The 17,807-nt window shown below is 35.9% G+C and overlaps 1 protein-coding gene across 1 annotated transcript in view; it reads right to left on the reverse strand.

Annotated features, from left to right (window-relative positions):
* Positions 1-5,814: 5,814 nt before the first annotated feature.
* Positions 5,815-17,807, reverse strand: part of GDPD1 (glycerophosphodiester phosphodiesterase domain containing 1) — a 58,448-nt gene continuing 46,455 nt past the window's right edge. The window contains exons 5-10 of the mRNA XM_044671671.1: positions 16,824-16,942; positions 16,301-16,390; positions 14,894-15,027; positions 12,595-12,654; positions 10,525-10,576; positions 5,815-7,184 (exon numbers count right to left, since the gene is read on the reverse strand). Coding sequence (XP_044527606.1) covers positions 7,065-7,184; positions 10,525-10,576; positions 12,595-12,654; positions 14,894-15,027; positions 16,301-16,390; positions 16,824-16,942 — 575 coding nt within the window. The 3' untranslated portion in view covers positions 5,815-7,064. The remainder of the gene's footprint in view (positions 7,185-10,524; positions 10,577-12,594; positions 12,655-14,893; positions 15,028-16,300; positions 16,391-16,823; positions 16,943-17,807) is intronic.

Genomic DNA, 17,807 nt, shown 5'->3' on the forward strand with positions numbered 1-17,807 from the left:
GGTAAGGGTTGGGCAATGAGGATTAAATGACTTCCCCAGGGTTACACAGCTAAGAAGTGTCTAAGGTTAAATTTGAACCCAGGACCTATCTCTAGGCCTGGCTCTCTAATTCACTGAACCATCTAGCTGCCCTTACACATAATCACAGGCCCAATTTGAGTACCTACCATGTATACACATGGTTTTATATGTACACATATATTTATATATAAATGCATACAACTCTATGATCCTAGTCATCCGTTGCTATTATCATGGTTCACTTATCCCAGCTTCACTGTATCAATTTTTTTTTTTTATCTAATTCTGTATCTCAGAGTTACACTTAATCTTGGCATACTATTGTCTGATGGAATGAAAGGCAACCAACCACAGCATTGTATTCTGTGTCCTGGGCACTGATTGGCTCAGTGACTGTAGGTTAAGAAGAGTGTGGAAAAGGTTTAAAGGAAGGATTTATAAAGCCTTAAAATATATACAAATAATAAATATAACCACTACTTCACTGATTTTTACCTATCGTGGGAGGGGGGAGGTCACTGAAACATAATTCCCGCAATAGGTGAAGGATCACTGTATACTAGACATGGGATAAAAGATTTGGGTCCTTGCTCTCAGGAAGCTTTCTGATTATCCTGTTAATTTCTCCATTACTCAAAATATAAAACAAAATAAAAAACTTTCCACACTTTCTTTATGCACTTAAGTATTAAAAAAGATCCACAAAACATCATTGCTTCAGAGAAGGAGTTCTTCATAATGCAAAAGTACCAATCTTTTGCATAGAAGAGTAATCACCAAAGAAAGTTATGAATAAATTATATATATATAACATTGATAGTGAGCCTTTGTATCCAGAACAACACGTTTTTAGGAACAAGTATCTGTTTTCCAACCCTTATTCAAGTATTGGCCCTCTGGAATTATTAGTGAGGTAGGGATATGTAATTCCCCTCTTAAGTTTTTTTCAATGTTGTTCCAATCTAACATTCTTTCATAGCCTTTAATATATTTTGTGGCATTCTGTGTATTGTTATACAGAATGCCCAACACAGATCATATCTGCCAAATTCTCAGCTATGCAAAACCATATACAGATTGCTGAAATAGAAATGGAAAGCATGATTTTTAATAAACTCTTATCTTCTGTCTTAGAATCGATACTAAATATAGGTTCCAAAGCAGAACAGCCAAAAAGGTTGGGCAATTAGGGTTAAGTGAATTGCCTAGAGTTACACGGCTAGAAAGTGTCTGAGGCCATATTTGAACACAGGACCTCCTTTTTTTGCAGGCCTGATTCTCAATCCATTATTCACCTAGATACCCCAATAGCATTTCTTTTCAACAAAACTTTTTAAAAGTATATTCCTACCCAACAGTCTATTATTTTTTTAAGAGGAGGTAGAATGGAAGGGGGAGGTACTTCCAAACCTGTGATTAAATAGTCTAGGAAAGTCAGATTCTAGTCCAATCTCCTCACTTGAAAAATGAGAAAATTGATACCAAGTTCACATTGGTAGAAGGGAGCGAGTGTTTTGAAAACTGGACCCCAACTCCAAATCCACTGGTCTTCCCATTGTGCAACACTGCCTCTCATCATCAATACAGAAAGCTCCCAATGCAGCCTTCTATTCACTGTCCCACGCAGTGCCTCATCATTTATTTAACATGCATGCCTTAATGATTTAACATATAATTCTGAACAAGTTTGGCTGAATAGCTTTCCTCTCCTCAAGGAGATCACAGATAGCAAACCAAAGATGCATGAAAATTCTTAGGGACAGGTATCAGATTGCAGAGGTGACAGCTAATAGCCATACAAGAAAGGTGGCAGAAGCACTTTAAAAGTGGGGCAGCTAAATAGATGAATATTTCTAAAAAATATAAATTGCTCACATTAACAGAAGAGGAAATATAATACTTAAACAATCCCATCTTAGAAACAATGAATTCCCTAAGAAAAAAGTCTCAGGGCCAGATGGATTCACGAGTAAATTCAAACAAAGATTTAAAGAACAATTAACTCCAATATTCTAGATACTATTTGGAAAATAGTTAAGGAAGGAATTCTATAAAATTTCTTTTATGAAATCAATATGGTGGTAATACCTAAACCAGGAAGAGAAAAAATAGAGAATGAAAACTAAAGACCAATATCCTTAGTGAATACTGATGCAAAAATTTTAAATAAAATACCAGGCAAGGAGATTATAGCAATTTATCACAAGGTTCATACCCTATGATCTGATGAGTTTTATACCAGGAATGCAGCAATGGTTCAACATTAGGAAAACCATCAGCATAAGGGATCACATTAATAACAAAACCAATAGAAACCACATGATTATTTTAATAGGTACAGAAAAAGTTAGTGACTAAACACAATAGTCATACTTACTAAAAACACTAGAAAACACTGGAATAAATGGAACACTCCTCAAAATTATAAGTAGCATCACTCTTCAAAATTACAAATAACATCTAAAACCATTAGTAAACATCTGTTATGGGGATAAGCTGGAAGCCTTCCCATTAAGGTAAGTAGTGAAGTAAGGATACCCATGATCACCAGTACTATTCAATATGATACTAGAAATTTACTACAATATTGTACTAGAAGAAATTGAAGGAATTAGAATAGGCAATGAGGAAATAAAGCTATCACTCTTTGCAGATGACAAGACAGTATACTTAGAGAATCCTAGGGAATCAACCAAAAAACTAAGTGGAACAATTAACAATGTTAGTCAAGTCACAGAATATAAAATAAACCCACATAAATCATCAGCATTTCTCTATACTAAAGTCCAACCAATAGCAAGAGATAGAAAGAGAAATCCCACTTTAAAAAACTATAAGTCATATAAATACTTGGGAGTCCGCCTGCCATGGAACTATATGATCACAACTACAAAACACTTTTCACACAAGTCAGATCTAAACAATTTGCAAAATATAATTGCCCATGCCTAGGCAGAGCTAATAATAAAAATGACAATTCTACCTAAATTAATTTACCTCTTCAGTGCCATACCTGTTCAAACTAGCCAAAAATTATTTCATAGAACTAAATGATAACATTCATCTGAAAGAACAAAAAACTCAAGAATATAAATGGAATTAATGAAAAAAAAAAGAAGGAAGGTGGCTTAACTATTATAAAATGGCGACCATTAAAACAATCTGGTACTGGTTAAGAAATAGAGTAGTGAATCAATGGACTAGATTAGGCATTCAATACATAGTAGTAAATGACCATAGTATCCAGCCTACTGTTTGATTAATCCAAAGATCCAAGCTTTTGGAAAAACTCACTATTCTGGGTAACTGCTGGGAAAACTATAAAACAATATGGCAGAAACTAAGCACAGACTAACACCTCACATCAAATACCAAGGGAGAGTCAAAATGGATATATGATTTAGAAATAAAGGGTAAAAACATAAACAAATTAGGAGCATAGAATAGTTTACCTGTTAGATCTATGGATAATGAATTTATGTCCAAACAAGACAAAGAGAATATTATGAAATACAAAACAGATAACTTTGTCTACATTAAAATGAAAATGTTTTGCACAAACAAAACAATGCAACCAAGATTAGTAGGGAAACAACTGGGGAAAAAATTTTATAGTTTCTCTTACAAAGGCCTCATTTCTCAAATATGTAGAAAATTGAGTAAAATTTACAATAATATAAAGAATTTCCCAATTAACAAGTGGTCAAAAAACATGAAGAGGTAATTCTCAGATGAAGAAATTAAAACTATCTTTAGTTAGATGAAAAAATGCTCCAAATTCCTACTGATTATGGAGAAATGCAAATTAAAACAACTCTGAGGTACTATCTCACACTGATCAAACTGGCTAATATAACAAAAACAGAAAATGATAAATGTTGGTGGGGATGTGGAAAAATTGGGACACTAATAAACTGCTGGTGGTGCTGTGAACTGATACAGCCATTCTGGAGAACAATTTGGAACCATACTCAAAGGGCCATAAAATTATGCCCTTTGACCCAGTAATACCACTACTAGGGTTTGTATCCCAAAGAGATCAAAGATAGGGGAAAAGGACCTACTTGTACAAAAATATTTATAGCATATCTTTTCATTATGGCAAAGAACTGAAAACTGAAGGGATATCTATCAATTGGGGAATGGCTGAACAAGATGATCACAAAAAAAATCTGGAGAGACTTGTATGAACTGATGCAAAGTGAAGTGAACAGAACCAGAAGAATGTTGTATACGATACAATACACAGTAGCAGCAATGAGGTACAATGATCAACTGAGAATGATTTGACTATTATCAGAAATGCAAGAAATCAGGACAGCTCCAAGGGACTCATGATGAAAAAGGTTATCCAGAAGGAACTGATGAAGTCTTGAATGCAGATTGAAGTATGCCATTTTTCACTTTACTTCCTCCATTAATTTTTCTCTAGTGTAAGTACTGTGTCTTCTTTTATAACATGGAGAACATGGAAATACATATTGATTGACAGCACATATATAACCTATATCATATTGCTTATCATTTCAAGGAGGGGGTAGAAGTAGGAGGGAGGGAGAAAACATGGATTATAAAATGTCAGAAAATTGTACTGACATGTAATCTGGAAAAAAATTTTTAATTAAAAATGAAGTGAGGCAATTAAGTAGCACAGCGGATAGAACAGTGCTTTAAGTCAAGAGGACCTCAGTTCACATCTGGCCTCAGACCCTGGGCAAGTCATTTAACTCCATTTGCCTAGCCCTTGTCCTTTTGTCTTAAGAGTTATTACTAAGTCAGAAGATAAGATTTTAAAAAAAGAAACATGTTAAATTTGCATGAGATCTGCATTACCTCTTAGTTCAAATCCTAGATATTCAAACAGTGACTCCACAATGTCAAGGATAGATCAAATTATATTCAGGACATTCTCTTTAAAAAGGCATTGAAATTTGATTCATTTCAGAAAGTTTCCCCTCAACAATGCTTAAAATAAACACAGTTTTGGCATCTGAAGTGGTCAACAAATGCAACTGTGGACAGCTTACTTAAGTATAATTAATAACTGCTATTATTTGGTATAGACTTAAAAAGATAATCCCTACCTTCTGTCTTAGTGAAAGTTCTAAGACAGAAGGGCAATGACTAAGCAAACAGGGTCAAGTGACTTGCCTAGGGTCACAAAGCTAGGAAATGTCTGAGGCCACATCTGAACCCAGAACCCCCCAACCCCAGGCCTGACTTTCTATCCATGGAGCCACCTTGCTGCCTCTTTGGTGTAGACATTTAAAGCTTGCAAAAACAAAACAAAACAAAACAATAAATATTTACTTCATTTCATTGGATCTTCACTGACCACCCTTTGAAGTACTACAAATACCATATCTCCATTTCATGGATGAAGAAAACAGGCAAAGATAAGTTAAAAGAAATATAGCAAAGGTCAGGAGATTTGAGCCTGATTCTCTCTGGATTCCAAGTTAAGCATTTGTTCTACTATATACCCCACTCTTATGTGGGGCTCCCCATTACCTATTACAGCAGGATTAATGAGATGTTACCATACCCAGAACCAGGTGACCTTGAGTTCCTATTTTTCTCCCTTTTCCCCTACTAAATAGGATTGAATTACAATGCATGTTAGCTACTTCATCCTTCCCTTTCCTTAATCTAGAAGTAAATGTCAAGTGCATGAGCTCAACTTTATCAATTAATCCACAAATGTTAAGTTTGGTTAAAAATTTCAAATCTGGTTTGTTATATGCAACAATTAAAACAAACACACACCAGGAAACTCTGAAGCATATCCTTGGAAAACTTTATTTCTGTTAAAAAAAAAATGCTATTTTTACTCTCGCCTCAATGGGAGAGAATGATTATCCTTCATGAGAAAATGGTTTACAAATGACAAATGTCCCAAATCTCACCTGCCCTACCACAGAGCATGGTCAATTGCTGCTCAGAGGTCAAAGGCCCCACTGATGACAGCCAAAAAGATTAGAAATAGATTTACACATAGTTATAGAAGAAAGGCTGAGAGATTCATAACATTGGGAAATCTCATTTCCAGCTAACATTCAAAAGGGACTATTTGGTTAGCAAAACAGTGGCTACAGATCAGGTGGGGATATCCAAAAGTACGGAAACAGTGATGCCACCTTCTTTAACATAATGAAGATGTGAAGAGTTCAAAGTGGTTTTGTACATCCAGATATAGGCCCACAAAATATAATCAGGCCTTGTCACAAATTTGTAATCTTCCATCTTTTGAGAGGCTCTAGTCTCGTAAATAACCTATAAGTTTATTTTGCATTGTTTACAATAAAAACAAAGTTAGTCATAAAATTGATGGTATGCACCTAATGTGTACAAACATGGGCCCCAAAGACTTCAGAGATTAGCCTAACATTTTATTAACAAAAGTATGTAACAATAGCGCCCCCCCCCAATTAATTTATTTTCTACAGATTTTTTTTTTCTGGTCAAGTGATGGTATTTCCAATTATTTCTGTAAGACTCACTACTGATCACAGTGTGTGTCTCATCACATAACCTCATCATTGGTTTGTTTCTTTTTGTTTTTTTGTTCCTTCTACTGCTTTCTTTCTTCCCTGTGCAGGCTAACAATATGTCCAGAAATAAAAAGCCAACTTAAAGAGTGGCTGTAGTCTTTTAAAAATCTAGTTTTATTGATTAAATGATCTCAGTCTAGTGAATACCAAGATCTTTCAAAATTCTGGATTTTATCTATTCCATTAGTGTTAGTCTTTGATTTGTAAACTGCTTGTTCTAGCTAGAATGCAGAAATCTCAATCCCCTCTCTTTCTTCTACCTGCCCCATCCCAATAAATGTCAGCTTTCTCAACAAACCACATACAAACATAAAATCTGAAATATACTTTAAAATAAATATACATTATAGTTTCAATATCATGAACCAGGCTTAAAATGAGGTAATAAAACTCAACTGATTACATCTTTTACCATTCTGGAAACGGCTTATATGATGCTGAAAAAAAAAAGAATATTCCTTAGTCTTCTTCAACTGCCTTTTTTATGCCGACTTATGAATAATTATGTAAAAATTCCTTAAGCTTTGTCGGATAGTCTGTCATCACCCCAGTTGCTCCCAAATCAAAAGCTTTTTTGTATTCTTGCTCTTCATTTAGTACCCAAACATATACCTAAAGGTAGAAGAATAAGCAAAAATTTAAAAACAATGCATACTTTGCTTACAAAAGACAGCACACCTATTTATTGCAATCTCAAGGTAATTTGGTCAGGAACCCTAAATGAAACTTAAAAATTTCATTAGCCAATACAAAAAATTCGATCCACTTACCAACAGGGTCATGATTGGGATTCCTTCCTTCTTGGCCATTCTCACTTTTATATACGTGAAAAATCTAACTTCATATAATACATCCTCTGTTCCCAACTCTTCCCTTCCCATTTCAAAAACAAATTTCCACTGAATTCTTACTAAAAAGAGGGTAGAACTTTATAAAGCCCTCTTCTATCAATCATTCAGTGAGTCAACAGCATCAAAGGCAAGATGTCAGTAATGAAAAAAAAATAACCTTTCCTTAACCCTATTTCTCTTTCCCTTGTACTGCCAGACTTCTAAAAAAATGTTTCTCATGGAAATAGGCTTTGAACAATGATACATGTATAACACAGTGGAACTGCCTGTCAGCCACAGGAGTTGGAAGGTGGAGGGAGAAGGAAGGGAAGGTAGAGATCATGAATCATGTAACCATGGTAAAATATTCTAAAGGAAAAAAAGTCTATCTACTCCCTCACCAGGCCGCTAGGTGGTGCCACAGTGGTCTGGAGTCAGGAAGATGAGTCTTCTTGAGTTCAAATCTGGCCTCAGACATCTACCTACCTACCTACCACCCTGGGCAAGTGACTTAACCCTGTCAGCCTCAGTCTCCTCATCTTTAAAGTGAACTAGAGAAGGAAATGGCAAACCACTCCAATATCTCTGCCAAAAAAATCCCAAATGAGATCATGAAGAGTTAGACACAACTCAACACCACCACCTCCTCACTATGCAATTTATTTCGCTCCTATACTCTGGCTTCTACCACCTCCAACTCTTTCTCTTTCCACCATATACCAAACTACTCTCTAAATGTCACTAATAATCTTCATGGCCAAATCTAATGGCCTCTACTCTATTTTCATCCTCCTTGATATCTCTGCAGCATCTACCACTATTGATCACTATGTTCCTACATGTTCTCTCCCCTTCCTTGGTTTCTCCAACATTACTTTCTCTGTTCTCTTAGTACTCTAACTTCTCCTCTCATCAACTTCTCCAATTCCTCATTCTTCTCTTATGTGTGACTATCCCTGCAAGTTTACTTTGACAATCTCATGGCTTCAATGATCCCTAATTGGATGATTTTATAATCTATGACTTTAGAACTGACCCTTTCCCCAAGTTCCAATACAGACCACATTAACTATGAACACCTCTAGCTGGATGTCTCATAAAATCTTAAAACTTAAACACACTAAAAAATAAATCCATTATCTTTACTCCAAATCTGACCCCTTTCCTTATTTCTGATGATAGCACAGCACAACATTCTCTTAAGCCAACCATGTTTGAAGCTTTATATTCTTTGTTTAGTTTCACTCTATATTCAATCAGCTCCTGCTCGCATAAATTATATTTACTCTTAGCATCAACCTCTTGTTTTCTGTTACCAACTGCTACCATCCAAGTTTAAACTAGGATTTTATCGTATAATTTTTATAATCAAAATAATCATAATAAACATCATATCTCCTTGCAAAGTGTATATAATAATATAAATACCAACAATTATCACAATAATCTATTATAATTATCTATTAACTGGTCTAGTACAATAGCCTCTTAACTAGTCTTCCCAGGTCTAGTCTCTTCTATTTTCTTTTTTTTTTAATATTTTATTTTCCCCCATTTACATGTAAGAACAATTTTAAACATTAATTTAAAAGAAACATTGAATTCTAAATTCTCTCCCTCTCCCCCATCACCTCCCTCATACCTTCTTCCCTGTGTCTCCCATTTTCAAATCAATCTTTGCTGCCACAGTAAACTAACAATGTAAAATCTGATAGAGTTCCTTTTTCACTTCCCCATGCCTTATCTCTGCTCCCAGAATCAAAGGAGGGAACCTGGGCCTGCCTCATTTCATTTCTTTCTAGGCTACACTTTTTAAGTCTTTTTTTCCATGGCCCTACACCAGGTACCTTTGCTTCATGATCACCCTCTCCTTCAGCTTCCTTTCACATGTTCATTTGAATGTAAATATCTTGAGTTCCAGGACTTTTCTATTTTTCTTCTTGAATTTGTATTCCTAGGACTTCTAAACAGTGCCTGGTTTATAACTTATAGCCTTTTTTTTTTTAAACCCTTAACTTCTGTGTATTGGCTCCTAGGTGGAAGAGTGGTAAGGGTGGGCAATGGGGGTCAAGTGACTTGCCCAGGGTCACACAGCTGGGAAGTGTCTGAGGCCGGATTTGAACCTAGGACCTCCCGCCTCTAAGCCTGAGCTACCCAGCTGCCCCTATAACTTATAGTCTTAAGAGTTTCCTGGGGCACTGAAAGGAGAGATGACTTGCCCAAGTTCACCTGGGTCAGAGGCAGGATGTGAACTTGAACCAGATCCTCTGGATTGCCAGACCTGTTCTCTATCCTCTAGGCCATATTGCATCTCAATCGTAACATTATCCTGCTCAAATACTTTTAGTGGCTCTGCACTGCCTACTGAACAAAAGAGAAATTCCTCACCCTGGCATTCAAGGCCTTCTATAATCTGCCTCTACTCTATCCTTCCCTTTTACTTATTATGTGTTCCAGCCAAAAAAGACCCTATGCCATTCCTCAATCTTATCTAATCCTCTCACTCTGGTGATTTTTCCACATATATGTTGTCCTCCAGGCCTTGAAAGGACTTCAAATTGAATTGCTACATGCTGAAATATTCTTCCTTCAAGGCTCTGTTCAATAGCCTCCATGAAGCCTTCCCTGGAACCTTCCTCAGTATATAATTATATTCTTTTCAAATACAGCCTCAGACTCCTTGCAAGCTGTGTCATCCTGGGCAAATCACATAATCCCTTTACCACAGTTTCCTCATTTGTAAAATAGGGCTACAACAGCATCTACCTTTCAGGTTGCTGTGAGGATCAAATGAAATAATAATTGCTTAGCTCAGTGCCTGGCACATAGTAGGTGCTATGTAAATATTGGCTATATTACCCGCATTAGTTGTTTGTTGTATTATGGATTATAAATAAACACTTTGCAGGTAGGTTATGATTTTTTTTTGTATCTTTCTATTCTTAACACCAGCATTTGCCTAAGTGAACACTTTAATAAATATTTAATTGATGTGGATTCCAAAGTTCTTATCCCTTACTAAAAGTTCTTGTCCCTGTGCTATAACCAGCTATTCTAAATATCTATTTTGCCTTCAAAAAAAATGATTAGAAAACAGCCTTCACGTATTTTCAGAAATATACCTGAATGCCCCGAGCAGTGAGGTGGTCAAATAAGGCTTTCCTCATTAGCAACCTATAAAAAGAAAAACAGAACAGCATTTTGGATCATTTTCAATCCAGCATTTCTACTATACCTAGCCAACAACACAAGGTCAATCAACGAATCAAAATCATTAAGCAACTACCATGTGTTAAGGCTTTGAGTATATAATGACAAATGGGAAAATCCCAGCCCTTACAGTATTCATTCTATCTGAGGGAACCACCTATGCCCTCCACAGCAAATACCAAAAAAGGTAAAAAGTCACACTGAAGTTGGAGAAGGACCAGAGCAACTGAGTTTGAAGGGATCTGGTATTCTATGAGATGAGGGTGAGAAAGAAGAGGCCTTCCACACAGAAGTCCTGACCACCTATGTTCAGAAAGCTGGCCGAGCTTAAGGCTCCTTATTTCACAAATGATGAGATTCCCCTCTACTTTATGTCAAATCAGGGGAAACTTGAGATTTCCATCCCCTAGAGCCTCTCCAATTCAGCTCCTGGAGCTACAGTGGGAAGAGATGTATTACTGGTCTCCCAAGCTTTCAAAGAGAAAGGAAATTATAGCATTAAGATCTATGCCACAATTTATACTTTAACTTACCTACTTTATTGGTCAAATGGATCACTGTGGCCTACTTTGAAAAACCATCCCTCCTTAAATGATGTTTCAAGGGGAAAGCCGAACACTGAACTTACAACTATACTTTTAGAACCCAACATGTGGCTTTAAAATTAAGAGACTTCCTACACAAGAAAGAATGCCCCTGGATTTCAAGGTCATGTAAATTAATTAGAGCCAGTGAGGTATACCACAGATTAGGAATTAAAGAAGTATAACATTTTTCATGAATACTTTTCTTGTCTATTAAAATAATAAACCAGCGGGGGGCAGCTGGGTAGCTCAGTGGATTGAGTCAGGCCTAGAGACGGGAGGTCCTAGGTTCAAATCCGGTCTCAGACACTTCCCAGCTGTGTGACCCTGGGCAAGTCATTTGACCCCCATTGCCCACCCTTGCCACTCTTCCACCTAGGAGCCAATACACAGAAGTTAAGGGTTTAAAAAAAAAAAAATAATAAACCAGCAAAGTCTAGAAAGCTGGTGAGACACGTAGAACCTATATCAAACTGTTTGCCTTCACGATAAGGGAAAAAAGGAGGAAGGAAGAGAATTTGGAACTAAAAAAATTTTAAAACAAAAATTAAATATTGCTGATGAGAATTGGTGTATAAGGCAAACATGGCAGACCAATACAAAACCAAGTATTTCAAATTAAAATTGGATTCTCAGGTACAGAGAGAAGGGAAGATTAGAGAATTTCCCAAGGCTCTGTGAAAGGAACTTAACCAAGCAAATTAAAGTTGGGATATAAGACTATTCATCTATTTCAAGAACCAGGGAACAATTTTAGAAACAAAAAAAGGTTAATTATTTTAAGGTATTTCTCTAAAGTGAAATCAAGCTACCCTAGAAAATAAATTTCTCTTTGAAGCAGATAGCTAACCCAAGAAAGGTTTCCTTTCCATTTGTAGGATCTTTTCCCTGTTCTTTCCTTAGGATCTTGATGTATATTTCCCAGACAAAAATTTAGGAACTTTGTAATTAAACAATGTATTTTTCTATACATGATATTTTATCATGCTTATATCATAATGCAACTTAACAGGTTCTGACTGTCAAGTAGAAAGGGGAAAAAAAACCTACTTCCTATTGGCTACTGCACCTGAGTTCCAGTCTTGGCTTTGTCATTATCTAACTATATGACTTAAATAAGACTCTGAGCCTTAGTTTCTTCCCCTTTAAAATGTAGGATTTAAGACTAGAGGATTCATAAAGACCTTAATAGCTCTAAAAACTCTATGCTTTAACTTGGTGAATAAGTCTTGAAATGATTCATTTACATACCCTGCAGATTACAATTCTTAAAATGCTTTTTAGCAATCTTTTAGTTTAAAATCACTTTCATTTCCAAATGCAATAAGTATAAGAAGAGTATTTAACATAAAATTTATTCGATAAGCCATATTTTTTAAAAGAAATTGAAATTTTTACCAGTCAGCAAGCCAGATGAGAAACTTTTGACTTTTTGATATGCTTTGTGGGTCCTTCAGTCTGAGGAAGAATGAAAATGAAGATACAAATTAATGACATAGCAATGTGTCAATATATTAAAAGAGTCTCCACAACCTTTACTTCCCCATTCCTTATCTCTGCTTTCAGGAAGCAGCCTCTAAAGCTGCAATTAATACTGGTTTCAGGTTAACTTTCTGTGGCCATGGCCCAAGAGTAAAAGGGTGGGGGAAGATTTATTATGCAGATTCTGTTCCTGTCCATTCCTCACTCTCTTTTTTAATAGTGCCCTTGTTTCTTAAATGATTTCTTGTTATCCAGCACAATTCAGGTGCTAAAATCGAAGGAGAGAGAAGTTTGTGCTATCAACTTGGTATAAAATACTAAAACATTAACCAGTGCTGATATTTTCTTCTGTTACTTCTTCCTTTTTTCAGTATAGGTCTCTTTGGGATTCCTATTCTTGCTAGTTTATCATGTTATTTCTGTTAGCAAACCTAGGATGAGCTTTCTGTTGGAATACCAACATGCTTCTTCTCCTGGCTGAAAAAAATCATCTTCCATACAAAGGTTACTTGAATTGAGCCAACCATCTCTGTTAACGGAGATCATGGGTTCCATTCCCTATCCCTTTCTCAACTCCATCTTCCCATTTCCATCTGTTGTTCTTAAACTTTTTAGAGAGTTTTCTAATGGCTAGTCATTTAGCCTCCGCTTTCTGGATGAACTCATATTGTTTCCCTTTGAATCTGGTTTTTCTAAGATATCTTCAGTTATTTGCAATGCTGTTTCTCTCCCTGAAAACTTCCACTGTTCAATTCAACCTACTTGAACCAAACAAGAGCTCCTCTTCCTTTTGAAAGAATCATCCTATTTCCCTTTAAGAGATTCTATAGCTCAAAACTCAACCAGAATGTTAAAATACAATTAGTGTTTTACCCTAGGAAACCTTCATAATTGTTTACTGACATCTAAAAAATACTTAAGGCTCCAAATTTAGAAGTCGACATACTCTTGGCCACTCCCCTCGATACACAATCACTTCTGTGAAAGAGAAATCTAGGAGTACATACATAAAATTCTGGTCTCTGGATAACCATTGCTTCTAAAAGGAACACTTGAAAATACTTATTAAAATTCTTTTGTGCTAAAGGAAATCAGACTATCATGGAAAACGGAGGGTTAGAGAGAATTTATAACCTAAGTGCCAACTTAAAAAATATACCATGAAAGGAACAGTATTCTTTTGTGAGGAAAGGTGTTTTTTTAAAATAGCAACCAAGAGGACACATGCTAATGAATAAGTAGAATAAACAAAAACCAAACTGGAAAACTGAAACCAGAGAAGGTAAATACAACAGCAAATTAATACTGCACACATAGTCTTATTTGTTATTTTCATGTTTCAGCTTTGGGGTTGATATAATACTTCATACAGGTAAAATCCCAACACAATGATTCAGTAATAGTTCCATATTCTTTTGTTGCAAGTGAATTGCTACAATGAATACAATGAATTAACAATGACTACATTGCTAAATATCACATTCCCAGTCTGCAGGACCTTGAGATAAAGCTGATCTCTCTTCAAAAAGCAAGGCTTTGTATTCAGTAAGGACTTGGGGAGGTATCATATACACACCTTCCCTACCCTTTTTCTTTCTCCAAGCTCCAGATCTTTTTGGTAGTTGTTTTGGTGGGTTATTTGAGAATCTGATAAACTTTTCAGGTGAGGCTGTTGGGATGTTTGAAGTGAAAAAGGATGAGTAACATTGAAGGGCCAGTGCTGCTTGATGGCAGGATAAGACCCCATATTTATATTTTAACACATCCACCTCTGCCCCCCTCCCAATTATTTTTTGTAAACAGAAGTATTATAATAATAATTCATTTTAAGCTTTAAGGCTTATAAAAGGCTTTGCTCACAGAAAACTTATGAGCAGACACCATAGTCATTACTATCCACATTTTACAGAAAATGAAACCAAGTTAGAAACGCGCTCCTCGCGCACGCGAGGGAACACACACACACACACACACACACACACACACACACACACATATTATTATATTGGAACCACAGTTAGCATTTATCGTATTCATAAAGACTTTAGGGTGACTAGTAGAGTAACAAAGTATCAACATGAGTCAGTAGAATGTGGAAACAGGTTTATATACAAAGCTTTCCTTTGTAATGCTATTGATTTTATGGGATTTTACCTGCAACTCTCTTGTCAATACAATGATAAATCACAAAAACAAAGACAGAGTGGCCACTTACTTCAGTATTATAGAAGGCATTGGAATTTCAAAAAACTGCTCACAGATGGGCACAAAGGGCAAGAGGCCAGTGTAGAACAGGCCAAGAATGAGCAGAACACGTTGTAGACTGAAGAGAATGGGGATATCTGAATTCTACAAAACACACATGTATATAATATTATGCATTATTTCACAACTACTTAAACAAGACAGGCCTAGTAGGTAACCCTTAAAATTTTAGTAGGATACATTTTAAAGCTCAACACAAGTATTTCTCCAGTTATAAAATAAAAGTTTTACAAATATTCATACTGAACTACAAGCAGAGGATGGCTTAATTTTAAGGTGTTGTCAAGAGGCCAGAAAAGAAAAAACAAAGGGCAACTAGTCAGTCAGTATCACTGGCCTTGAGTGGGATGAATTAGGCAAAATAACTAGAGACACTGATACTCCCAATCTCTGAGAATGCTACACAATGCTGCTTGAAATTGTCTTTGAAAATGACTGATTAAAGATCAGCTTTTTAGTTAGAAATCCCCCAAACCAGAGGCTTCTAGCTCTTATTGACAAAGCTAGGACTGATCAGTTGAGGCTAGATCTGTTTTCTCTCTTTCATTTTCTCTCTACATGTACTGCAGGGGACCACCCCCCACATCCCCATGTTTGTCCCACATTGTATGTGTAGCATACTAAACTCTGAAAAGGCTTAAACAGAATTCTAAGACTTCGGGATTATCATGTAAACTTTTCTACAGAAGTTATATACTATTTGTAAACTATGTATACAGCTTAATTTTGAATGACAAATCCCTAGATTTTGTTTAAATAGTGTGCATTTGTTAGTTGATAAGAAGTTAAATCTGCCTATACTCTTGTTGATCCTATTATCAAATAGGTCATGGTTAATACTAGGTTGAATTCTATTTTATATACCCAAGCACTTAACACACTCATTTTCTGACCAGAAACTATTCGACTGGTAAATGCTTTTTTGGCCTTAATTGACAGGGCTTAAGGGGAGAAGTAAGAGACACTTAGGCTACAAAGCCTAAATCATGATTCCCTTTTGGTTCTAACTAAATAGGAAAAATTCTAATTAATACAAACATCTAAGAGATATATGTAAATAAGCAAATGATTCTTAAAAATCAGGGTCTATATTCTCTCTGTTTTGAACAGAGGAATGCCATCACTAAATATTCATTTGTGATGTCAAGAATTCTGAGATGAACTTAAGGCCTCCACCAATAAGCAAAAGTATCTCTACTGTCTCTCAATTCACTGCTTCCACCCAATGCTAGGTTTCTTTCTGTACAAGTACTAGAACAACTGCTCAGAAACTATCAGGAAAAAAATAACCACTTTAATCTTTCATAGGAATAGTAACAAAAGAAGTGATTAATTCTGTGCTTTGGAAGGAGCTTACCTCTTTGTGACACTTTTCTACAATCTCATATTTGGCATTGCCCCACACAGTCAAGTGTTCTCGTTTGTACTGAGCTACCAATTCTGAAACCTGAAATTGAAAAATCAAGACCTCACATAATTGTCCAATTCTACATGCAATATTTTCATTTTAAAAAATCATCCCCATCCAACTTGTTTTTAAAATGAGTGATCTGTAATGAAACTAACCGAAAACACCAGGTTATACAACTTGAGATTTTCTCACAAACTAAAAATTATCTACATTTCTCATTTTTCTGATCAACTTAAAAACTAAATATGAATTCCTGCCTAATAGTTGTAAAATTCAGAAAAGGAACTTGTTTAAAATGGCATAAGTCAATTACTTAAATAGCAAACAGCCAGGCCTCATTCTAAAGGCAGATTCTTCCCACAAAAGGCCTTTAAAACAACAATGACTCTAATAAGTCACCACTCTAAGGGATCGCTACCTATCCTTGTAAAGCCAGGGGAAGTAATAAAGTTCATAATTAAGGAGATACCTTCTTAATCAGTAGATCGTTGTTGACTTTGATGTCAATATTTACTGGTGTGTGAGGAAAAGCCTCAAAAACTTCCTTCAGTAATGGAATACGCTTGTCTTCTCCCTCACTTAGGCCTCCTGAAAAAAGAATTATACCATAAGATATGATGTAATCTGGTCCTATACAACAGAAAGAGGTGATCCTGCTCCATTATGGAAAGCATATAGAAGCTCATCTACCTTAATTATATAAAAGTTTTATTGCCAATGCTATATCATTTTTCAGTCCTGTCTGACTCTTCATGACCCCATTTGAGGTTTTCTTGGCAAAGACACTGGAGTGGTTGGTCATTTACTTCTCCAGCTCATTTTACAGATGAGGAAACTGAGGTCAACAGGGTGAATTGACTTACCCAGAGTCTCCTGGATAGTGTCTAAAGGCTGAATTTGAACTCAGGAAGATTTGTCTTCCTGATTCCAGGGCCAGTTCTCTATCCGCTGAACCCATATGAACCCATAGCTCCCCATATGAAAGTTAATTCACCTTAAAATATCAAACACTACACTTGAATAAAATTGGTAGAATCATGTCCATTATCTTGCTACTTGAGAAAAGAAAAAGCTTTTAAGAAAGGCTTCTTCAAAATATCTTGATTACCATCAAAAATTGTTTTTCAAAAATGCTATCAATTGTTTCTTAAGTTATTGAGGCTAACAGCTAACTGTCCAGATAAGGAGAAGAGATGATCCAGGCTGTTTGTTGAGAAGTCACTCTAGGGTTGTACTTGTCGAAGAAAAAAATATTTCATGAAAATCATGAAAAAAATCACCTGATTCTTGTGTTTCTGAGGAATATTAGAGGTAGTATCTCCATTGTACTTCCCCATAGACTTTTTGGGTCCTGTTCATTTACCCAGCCACTATGAGCCAGCTCAGTGAGATTATTACCTTTTCCTCTCAGCACAGTCCTTTCTAATCCATCTCAAATCCTAAAGGAGAGGAA

Source organism: Gracilinanus agilis, chromosome 4 (genome assembly GCF_016433145.1).
Source record: "Gracilinanus agilis isolate LMUSP501 chromosome 4, AgileGrace, whole genome shotgun sequence".
NCBI classification, from domain to species: domain Eukaryota; kingdom Metazoa; phylum Chordata; class Mammalia; order Didelphimorphia; family Didelphidae; genus Gracilinanus; species Gracilinanus agilis.